General features: G+C 40.5%; 1 protein-coding gene across 2 annotated transcripts in view; it reads left to right on the forward strand.

Moving 5' to 3' along the window:
• The window catches only part of rif1 (replication timing regulatory factor 1), a 101,052-nt gene that overhangs the window by 2,080 nt on the left and 87,854 nt on the right, over nt 1–11,118 (forward strand). For both annotated transcript variants that reach the window (XM_014021208.1, XM_014021207.1), the window contains exons 2-9: nt 910–1,046; nt 1,132–1,210; nt 2,651–2,747; nt 2,819–2,949; nt 3,035–3,129; nt 3,345–3,534; nt 3,654–3,746; nt 4,513–4,651. In XM_014021208.1, the coding sequence (XP_013876662.1) occupies nt 931–1,046; nt 1,132–1,210; nt 2,651–2,747; nt 2,819–2,949; nt 3,035–3,129; nt 3,345–3,534; nt 3,654–3,746; nt 4,513–4,651 (940 nt within the window). In that variant the 5' untranslated portion in view covers nt 910–930. The remainder of the gene's footprint in view (nt 1–909; nt 1,047–1,131; nt 1,211–2,650; nt 2,748–2,818; nt 2,950–3,034; nt 3,130–3,344; nt 3,535–3,653; nt 3,747–4,512; nt 4,652–11,118) is intronic.

The following is an 11,118-nucleotide window of genomic DNA, read 5'->3' on the forward strand; positions in this document are numbered from 1 at the left end:
CCAAGATTAACCTTCAGGGTGGATATAGCTCGCTATCAGCTTTGCACTGATGACCTAGTTGATGTCATCATTTGCCCAGAATGCTTTGCGTGTAAATAAAATGGCCCTGTCCGTGTAATATATTTTTAAACTTTTAGTTTAAAAATGATAAAAACTGAACATCCTACAGTATTTTTACAGTCTGTATTTTACAGTTGAAGTACATGCTTATCATATAAAGTCTAATGTTACAACTAATCGGGGATCCCTTTAAGAAAAGAAGAAGAAGACTTCTCTAAGCTTGATTCAAGCTGGACTTTACTATTTAACTCCTTAACTAACTAGTGTTTGGACAAGAAACTGCATCCATCATTATCGTTCTCAGGCAAAGGACAGATGAGTGACAGGACAGGGGCACTTCAGGGGGCCAGTCAGATTTTAGCTGGGGCCAATGCCCCTGTGGCCCCTCCCCTAGAACCGCCCCTGTTGGGAAAGTCAGATGTGATTACATTTATTTATTTTCTGCCTTCATGTTGTCTTTCTTACAGAGGTGGACATCCTGTCACGCATCTGCCCTTGTGAAAAATGTGCTGAGTATCCTAAAGCTTAGTATACTTTAGCACACTTTAAGCCAGACTAATGATCAGTATAAAATGTCATTTGGTCAATGTTCCTTCTCATTTAGAGGCCCTCATACTTGGAACACTTTACCATCAGCAATGAAAATGTTGACAGATATTAAAGTTTTTAATTCTCAGGTGAAACATTGGCTGAAACAAAAGCAAATACTGTATGTGAACACTGAGGAAAACCAGCCCAATTTGTTGAGTTGTTTAATTTGATATGTGAACCTCAAGGCCAGTGATAGTACATGGGATTATCCTTACTCCTTCCTTGCTCTTATTTTCCATCATGTCTGTTTTTTCACAGGCCTTGAAGAGTTGGGTAAAGATGATGGCGACTGCAGGACCTTCCAGTATGTCTTCCTTCCTGCCTTTATTGGGAACTCTTGAAGACAGCACAGCTAGACAGTCTGAGCAGATAGACGCTTACCTCACCATTGCCAAGTGAGTTCCCAGTCCATCATAGGACAGAGATGACCTCTGAAATATGAGAAAGAAAAAAACATTGCTATTCTTTTTTGCTTTCCAGTCGTCTCAGCGGAGAGGAAGGCCGTCAGTTTCTCCCAGCAGTTGAAAAGGACTTTTCTCGGTTTGGTAAAGCCATGTTGGTGAGTCTTCATTTAAATACACTCACAAGCCATGACATTTAGCCTCATCTGCTGCTTGACTTTCAAGGAAGTTGAATATCACACAGCACACATTCCAAAAAACTTGAAACATTGTGTACAGTTTAAGTGAAAACAGAGTGCATTATTTTTCTAATTTCATGAGCCCATATTTTATCTGCAATGGAACAACCCTTGCATTAGACGAACGATTCTCATAACTACTCAGCCACTTCTGCCCCCAATATATTGTATGTGTGTGGGAGATGGTTAGCAGAATGTTACATTGAAAATGCTAGGTTCAAGCCACTTATCCTGTTACTAAAATCTCTGTTTGCTGTCTGAAAGGTACAGAACTTCCATTGGTAGGGGCGGATTTGATAGAGAGGGAGGAAGGGCAGGGAGGCAGGAGGTTCAGTTTTGATGTTTAGCCAAGCGGGGGTGCAAGTTAAGCCGCCAGGCTTGTAATACACTGGGGGGAAGACTGAAATCCATTGATGAAAGATCAGTTCTAATATTCCCCTTTGCAGTTTTAAAAGGGATCCATGATTAGTTGTAACATTAGACTTTATTTAATAAACATATATTTTAACTGTAAAATAAAGACTGTAAAATACTGTAGGATGTTCGGTTTTTATAATTTTTAAACAAAAATTAAAAAAAATATATTACATGGATGGGGCCATTTTATTTACACGTAAAGCATTCTGGGTAAATGATGACGTGGTTAGGTCCTCGGTGCGAGGCTGCTAGAGCGAGCTATATCCACCCTGAAGGTTAATCTCGGACAATACATATATGACAATTGGCTCTTTTAAATGAAACCAGAGAGTGTTGACAGAGAGGAGAAGGTAGAAATGACTCAGCCTGTTACTGAAAATATAGATGGAGGACCTCAGTTCAGCTTGCTAGTTTGTTGCGCTAGCACAGAGCTAATAAGGCAATAGTGTCAGCGCTAGCGCGAAAGCTAACAGACTAAGCTGTGGGTCTTCTACCATGAAGCAGCTCCGTTGTCCTCCATCCACATTTTTAGTTGTAGACTGAATCGTTTCTACCTTCTCCTCTGTCAATGCTCTCTGATCATCAGATATTGTCCAAGATTAACCTTCAGGGTGGATATAGCTCGCTAGCAGCCTCACACCAAGGACCTATCCACGTCATCATTTATCCAGAATACTTTGTGTGTAAATAAAATGGCTCCATCCATGTTAAAATATAATTTTAAACATTTACAAAACTAAACAGCCTACAGTATTTTTACAGTCTTTATTTTACAGTTAAAATAAATGTTTATCAAATGAAGTCTAATGTTACAACTAATTGTGGGTCCCTTTAATGACTCTCCATCATTTGCAGTATGGTATGCCCTGTGTGTGTGCTTAAGGCACTCTCTGAGTTCCTGTCTTCATGTCTTACGATATTTGTGTGTGATAATGTTTTCAGGTACACTTGACTAGTCCATGTGCAGAGTTATGCCAAGCTGCTTTACAAGCTTTGGGGTTCTGTGTGTATCATTCTCATGTTGTCGCTGGAGTGTCTGGTAGGTAATCCATAACTCATCACTTCAGATTCTGCAATTGAAGCTTAATTTTAATTCACACTTTTTTTCAGAGGTGTTTGTAGCACAGATACTGTCAACAGTTTGCTTGTTGGTGGTGAAATCAACTGATAAGAACACCTGCACTAGAGCATTATGGGTCATCTCCAAACAGAATTTTCCTGCTTACACGGTTGCAAAAAGTGTGAGCATCAGTAGCAGTTTGACATTTAAAATTTTTTAAAATATGTCTGTCTGTGGTGATTGTTTTTATGTTTTGTCTTTTGCAGGTGCCAACTATACTAAGTGCTCTTGAGAGTGTGTGGAACAGAGAGGATATTCAGTCTGCAGTGATGGAACATGAAGCTCTTAACGTTGTCATCAGGTAGAGGATTGTATTCTCACTGGTCACTCACTTTCATAACAACACTTGAACCTATAAAATTATTGTATAAAATTGCCCTATAAATTTTGGAATAAAAACATTTTTGTACCATCATTTTTAAGTTCTTTAAAATCTTTTTAAGTGCATTGTTTCTACTTTTATCTGAAGGCAATATGTTGTGCTGTTTCTTCCTCTGTGTTGGTGACTGTCTGTAGGATGTTGGAACAGGTACCAACTCAGATGGGTGACAGAGCAGTGACATGGGCAAAGCTGGTGGTCCCACTGGTAGTGCACTCTGCCTCTAAGGTGCGTCTGCGTGCTGCAGCCGCCTTGGAGATGGGCATTCCACTGCTCCTGGCCAGACAGACAGAGGTGGCTGCTGTTGTCGAGCCAATGATGTCCTCAGTGAGTTTCTTTCCTGTTTGTAGTGTTAAAATGCTTCGCTGAAAGTCAAAGGCTGGCAATATTGCTCAGATCTAATCTTTTGTCAGTTGTAGTGTCATAACGTGTTTGTTGTTCCACAGAAACTGATCCCAGAGCTGCAAAAGCTTTTCATGTCAAAGAATGAAACAAATGTCTTGAAGCTTTGGCCCTTGTTTGTGAAGCTGCTTGGGAAGGTACGTCTTTATATGTTAAAACTTTTTCTCTGCTTTTTGCAGTGACATTCAGTAAAATCCCAACACAGGCTCAGCTCCCAGTAAATTCATAAACATCTGAATTTAGACAAATCTTCACTGTAAGACTGATTAAAGTGTTACTTTGACTATTGTTAAAATTGTACATTACGAAATAATTACTCATCATTTGCACTACTACTGGACTGCAGTTTTTTGTACTACTATTAACTACTGGCCACTTTATTGTTCCATATTGTTGCTAATTTTGAAGTTCAAGTTTATGTTATAGAAACTATTTTGTCTCCTGCCCTGCCTTTTTGAACAATTATGTTTATAACATATATTTCATTATATAATGCCCTAGCTAGTCAGTCATTTTGTAATGGTGTTTTTACTGTAGTTTTAATACTGAATTTGTGACTTTAAATTTCATCCTCTGTTGTGTGCTATTCAGAAGTCATACAGTATACAGTGCCAATGGACCATAATGCATTGTGGCTTAAGCCAACACAGCAGGCTATTCAAGGCTAATGCTTACAACCACAGCTCATTTTTGTGATTTTCAGACTTGTTGAAAATGCCTTTTAATTAGGTAGACCTCTCTGATGTAAAATGTCAGAAAACCTCCAGTTCAGAATTTATTCAGAATCACACATTGATGTCTGAAAACGTTTTTTACATGTTTGGTCAGAGCTTCAACCTGTTTGGGAGAGTCTATGTCTATATTGAGGATACAACTGAAAATGACAACTTATTTCCTGCACAGCTGCTACACAGGGGGGGTCCCTTCATCAATTCTCTGCTGCATCTGGAGGAACTGGGTTTCCGTAGCTCCTCTCCCACCATTAAGAAGATTGCTTTTATTGCCTGGAAGAGTCTCATCGATAACTTTGCTCTCAATCCAGGTGAGCTCCCCTGTCCAAGGGTAACCCCCAGGTTTTGACAAATGCCACTGCCCAGGGCACATAAAATGTATAGGGCTTGTGGATGATTCCCAGTCCCTGCTCGACCAGGCATGTAAACTATTGCTTTTACTTTTTATAATAGCCATTTAATAGAAAAAAATCAGAAAATAAATGAAGAAATATAGCATTTTAAAAAATACTTAAATGGTATAAATCATCATAATTTCTCCCTCCTGCTGTACAGCACACATAGCAGGGCTGTACACTGAGACGCGGGATAAGCGCACTCAAGTAACAAGTTACTTTTTCTTTTTTAGTATTGAAGAAGCGACAGGCAAGCCATGACACATCACTATTATTTTTACTTTGTTGTTGTATGGTCTATTGTGGTAACCAAGTGTTGCCTTATTAATGCAGGGCTGATAGTATTCCGGCACGGTGCCTGATTTCTGGCTCACCTCCAAGGGGGGGATCAGACCTGCCTGGCCAAATATTCAACAGACATTTCTCTGGACCTATAAGAGGAGTAGCTTTCACTTTAAACTCATTAGACAGGCCTACTAGCCAATCAGAAATCAGATGGAGGCGGGACTTGGATATAGGGTTGGGCATTATCTGCAAAACAATTAATCACGTTTGTTGTGTGCGAGCAGCTCTCAGAGGTCTGACACAGTATAGGGAAGGAAGGTGGAAGGGGAGATCTGCTCCAGAACCAGGCTTATTGGGCCTATACCAATAAACTAATAGTTTTACATCTAAAAAATCTTTTTTTCTTTTGTTTTTCCTCCATTCAACAGCCTAATTATTTTCTGTTTTGTTATATTTTATAAAAAATATGTCCAAGTTTAATAATGTGTGAGAAATCCATAATTAGGACCTTCTTCGCTTAGCCTTCAGAGGTGCCGGATGCTTTTTTGCTCTCTCCTGAACCAGTCCCTCCTACCCTGCTTTGCAGCTTTTTCAAGCCTTTTTTTTCTACCTACCATCCGAAACAAAAACGAATTATGGGTTTGGTCAACTGGTCTCCGAACGCAATTGACACTATTTTTTCCACATTAAGATTGGAACGAGGGGAACGTAGCTGTCTGAGTGGAATGGTTGCTGCTAGTCGTGTCAGTGGTTCCTGGGGGGCTGGAACCTGATGTGTCTGGCACCACTTTCCATTGACGACATGGAAGATTTTTATATATTTGGATTTATGATAACTGGATTTCTACTGATTAGCTGAGGCGGATTTCTGATTTATCGGAAAGTGAAAGCGATCCTGACAGCGGTCCGGGCCAGTGAGAAGCTATCGGGCACAGTGGATGGAATCTGACATTCTGTGGGTGCACAGACTCAAATGCTGGGGGAGATAAGTCTCAAACTGCGTGTGATTCTGACAAGAGTTGTAGGTCAGGAGCGTGCCTCTGGCATGTAGGATCACACCTGGGTGAAGCTTCAGACGGTGAGAGGCGAGGAAGACCGGAAATTCGGAATAGTGGAATTTTTGTTTGCCATTTTCAGAGATGCAGTAAGACTGAAAAGCTGCAAGAAATTCAAAACTGCTTGTCCCAAAACAGTTATCTATTGGCTCCAGCTGCTAGGCCTTGACTGCCAACATATCTTAACGCCCAGGATGATACGTCAACAAGGGCTTGATTCCCTTCCCTCCCCCGCATCACACGTGTCGGATCTGGAATGAAGGCCGAGGAGTGTGGGAAGGAAAAAATGTGGCAGAAAATGCTGCACAATGAGAAGAGGTGACCGGACCCTGAGAAAGATTGTGGAGAAGGGCCGATTCCAGACCTTGGGGGACCTGCGGAAGTGGTGGACTGAGTCTGGAGTACAAACTTCCAGAGCCAGGCGTGTGTAGGAAATGGGCTACAGGTGCCTCATTCCCCTGGTCAAGCCACTTTTGAACCAGAAACAGCGGCAGAAGCGCCTGACCTGGGCTACAGAGAAGCAGCACTGGACTGTTGCTCAGTGGTCCAAAGTACTTTTTTTTGGATGAAAGCAAATTTTGCATGTCATTCGGAAATCAAGGATCCAGAGTCTGGAGGCAGACTGGGGAGAAGGAAATGCTAAAATGCCTGAAGTCCAGTGTCAAATACCCACAGTCAGTAATGGTCTGGGGTGCCATGTCAGCTGCTGGTGTTGGTCCACTGTGTTTTATCAAGGGCAGGGTCAATGCAGCTAGCTTTCAGATTTTGGAGCACTTCATGCTTCCATCTACTGAAAAGCTTTATGGAGATGACGATTTCATTTTTCAGCATGACCTGGCACCTGCTCACAGTGCCAAAACCACTGGTAAATGGTTTACTGACCATGGTATTACTGTGCTCAATTGGCCTGCCAACTCTCCGGACCTGAACCCCATAGAGAATCTGTGGGATATTGTGAAGAGAAAGTTGAGAGACACAAGACCCAACACTCTGGATGAGCTTAAGGCTGCTATCGAAGCATCCTTGGCCTCCATAACACCACAGCAGTGCCACAGGCTGATAGCCTCCATACCACGCCGCATTGAAGCAGTCACTTCTGCAAAAGGATTCCCCACCAAGTATTGAGTGCAGAACTGATCATAATTATTTAAAGGTTGACTTTTTTTTGTATTAAAAACACTTTTCTTTCATTGGTCGGATGAAAAATGCTAATTATTTGAGATAAGGATTTTTGGTTTTCTTTAGTTTTTTGCCAAAATCATCAACATTAAAACAATAAAAGGCTTGAACTACTTCAGTTGGTGTGCAATGAATCTAAAATATATGAAACTTTAATGTTAATCTGTACATTACATAAAATAATGAACTTCATCACAATATGCTAATTTTTTGAGAAGGACTTGTATACACTATATTGATTGATTCAGAGATAAAATTAAATCACAAGTCACTTGTGGCAGCAAACACAGTTACTCCATTGATTTAACAACAACGTGGCATCACCTCAGTAGTGCTTGTAGTATTTACACCACTGAATCACTCATTCTAACCTGATTTATTCTAGCAGAATAAATGAGAACTCTTCTAAGACACAGCTAAAAGAACCTTTATCTAAATTAACTGTAAAGGACCAAGTTATGGGGAAGAATGAAGTTTGCGTTAATTCTAAACTGATTTAATTCATAATGGAGAGCACACAACCAAGCTGCCATGGAAATTAGCGGTGCTTACCGGCGCCGTCTTCAGACCTCTGGGGTACTTTGTAACGGGTTTTTGGTCAAAAATCTTGGCTTACCTCCAGGATTGACCGTTCGCCATAGACTGGCATAAACAAAGCCCCGTTTAGATAATCTGGTGCTTTCAGTAGGGTTGGCAAAACCTCTTTCAGCTAGGCTTGTCACGATAACAAATTTTGCTGTGTGATTAATTGTCTCAGAATTTATTGCGATAAATGATAATATTGTCTGGTGACTATTTTTTTTTACAACTAATATAATGATAAAAGCATAATAATGCAAGTACATTCTCTCAAAGGTCAATAAACTTTATTTTTTAAAGAATGTTTAACATTGGAACTGGAAGACATTTTAATAAAACCAACAACAAAAAATAAAATGGACTCTCAGTCTCTGCTAACAAAAGTGCACTTGAATAAAAAACGTAATATCCAAAATAAATAAAACCAACAACAAAAAATAAAATGGACTCTCAGTCTCCGTTAACAAAAGTGCACTTGAATAAAAAACAAGGAATGGCAAAATGGTAATTAAACACCACACTGCAGGAGGATCTTAATTAATGAAAAGTTGCTAAATTGTAAGTTTTCTTATAATTTATTAACATAAAAATTGGGGCACCACCTGTTAATTCTAACAGGAAATTAATCTCGTAATTTTGACTTAATCTCATGTACTGAAGGACGGAGCGCTTTTCAGTTTTATGACGGTAAACACGAATAAAAGACGCACAGACAAAGCATAGATTTCACAATATACCCTATATTGTGGATTCAGAGAGAAAAATTACAGCACAAGTCGTGTATGGTAAGTAAAGACATTTGCTATCCCAACTGCTATGAATTTAAAATAACAAATGACATCACTTCAGCCAATCACTTCCAGTAAATTTTACGCTACAGAATCATAACTCACTATTATCTATTCTAACAAAAGAAGTGAAAACTTCCCAGATTAATAAAAGAAAGCGTTAATTCATTTATCAAGAGGGGACATGAATTATAAGGAAAATCATCTTGCCAGCTCTTCCTTCAGAATCCAATCATAGCTACCCAGAACTCTCTCTCTCTCACCACTTCAGCTGAGCACACCACCAAAGCATAGAAAGCTGTTCTTTCCTACCATTTCGATGCGAACCAGTCAGTTCTGTCCCAGGGTACCAGATCTGAGCGAGGATGAATCACTGGTGCCGCTCGGTCTCAAAAGGGGGTCCCGTGTGGGTACAGCTTGGCCGCACTGAGACTGTCTGGGGTCGCCTTTAAGCTAGTGATGAGGAGGTCGGTTCGGGTCCCGATGGATCGAACTGAAGTTCTGGTCAGTTCAGTTTCCCGAACAAATTTCGTCCCTACACTACAAAAATTAAACAAAAAAAAAATTAAAAATTAAAATAAATGTCCCCGAAGGGAATGAAGGAACCTGAAATTCCTTGTCCTCTCTCTCTCGCTGCTGTTTTCAAACTCTCTACAAAAAAAAAAAAGTTATCATCTTGTCTTGTCTTGTTGACTTTACAAACTTCTGATTGGCTGAGATAGTCACATGGGTTGTCACCAGCTTCACTGACATCACGGTTTATGCTGCTAAAAATGATTAAACAACACAGATTGATGGGGTTACTTGTACAGTGATTAAATCAAGATATTATCACATTGATTGAGTTGTGATAGAAAAATACATTGTTTCTTGTTCTTTTTTTTTTTTAATCAGATGAACAAACAGAAATTTACCCTGAAAAACATTTGTTCATGATATGATTATGAGATCAGCCTTTTAGGGGCGCTCTAAGACCATAAATGAGATTGTATGTTAGGTATGTCTTTGAAGATCGTTCGTGGGCATTATCTCAGCAGGGAACACATGTTTTCTAGGGTCTAGATGTGGATTGTAAACCCAGTCTCCAAAAGTGGTGGGTCCTTTGTGATAAACGGCCATTTTGAACACTTGAAAGGGATCTCACAACAGGGCTTAAATCAATTGAAGGTTGCAAGTCCTGTTTATTTTAGCACTTGTAGATAGTGGAGACCAAGGGCACCTGTACCAAAAGCGGACACGCTTGCACAGTAAGTCTGGCACGAAGATCCTGCAGTGAACTATTAGGGTGGAGGAAGCCATTGTTCTCTGTAGATATGGGAGGATGAGGAAGTATTGATTCAAAGTTCTGGTGTGGAACTGTTTCCTTAAGTTCCTGCTACAACACATAACTGAAAGAGTAAATAAAATTGATAATAAAGTCAGTCTGTAAACAAAATATCCTTCAAAAAATAATCATTAGGCTCAGACAAGCAAAACAGGCAAAACTGCCAAAGTGCAAACTAAAAACAAAAACACTCCATTTGAATGGGAGCAGATGCCTCAACAGRCCAGAAGCAAATCCTTAACTTCTTTAGTCAGACAGATTCCGAGCAAGAAACACCAACATATTGACTTTGTGTGGTTTAAGGCAGGATCTCTCAGGAGTAGCAATGTTGCCAGCTGTGCTAAACATTCTCTGAGCTGGTGCTTGTTGAACAAATGCACGTGTATTTTTGAGCCAAGTTGGYCATCAAAGGATATCTTTTTTGATTGTCCCGCCATCACACCAAGGGATCAGAAGAGGCATCAAGTGCATCTTCCTGAAGGTACTTATTCAGCTCTTCCTCAGCCTGCACTCTTTGTGAAAATGTAGCTTGGGCCTGACTTGTCTGATGAGCTCTTCTCTTTTGAAGGAGGTCACTCAGCCTCCTCTTCTTGGTGGGTGCAGCAGTRGCTTCATCCTTGTTTCCTTCAGCAGCTTTGATGCAGCTGTCAACACTTGCACCTTCTTCACTTTCTTCTTGCCATTTTAAGTCCAGTAGCTCTCGCACAAGCTGATGTTTGATCTCATCCAATGTCTCTGCCTCCTCCATGCTGCCACGGTACCTGGGATCCAACATGGTGGCCTTTCTCAGAAGGACTTGGATTGCAGGTGAGCTGTATTTTTCAGTCAGWGTCCTGCACATGTTTCTTTTAATACTGGCTGTCAGTGCACTGTCATCAGGTCCTGGAGAGAGAAGGTCACCTTTAATCAGTTCCAGCACAGRCTTAACTGAAGACACTGTGACATATTTTCCCCCAGAGAGGACATCTGTAAAGTCAGCCAGTGGTTTCATTGCTGCGTTGATGGACTGCAAAACAGAAACATCCTGCCATGTTGGGTTGAGGTGGCCGTGTTTTCTGTCTTCAACCAGGACACGTCTTATGGCTGGGAGTTGCTCCAACACCCTCTCTACCATCTTCTGCTTAGTGCCCCATCGTRTGACAACATCCTGTGGGAAAGATAATAATGGCAATG

This window comes from Austrofundulus limnaeus, unplaced genomic scaffold (assembly GCF_001266775.1).
Source record: "Austrofundulus limnaeus strain Quisiro unplaced genomic scaffold, Austrofundulus_limnaeus-1.0 Scaffold282, whole genome shotgun sequence".
Lineage (NCBI taxonomy): Eukaryota > Metazoa > Chordata > Actinopteri > Cyprinodontiformes > Rivulidae > Austrofundulus > Austrofundulus limnaeus.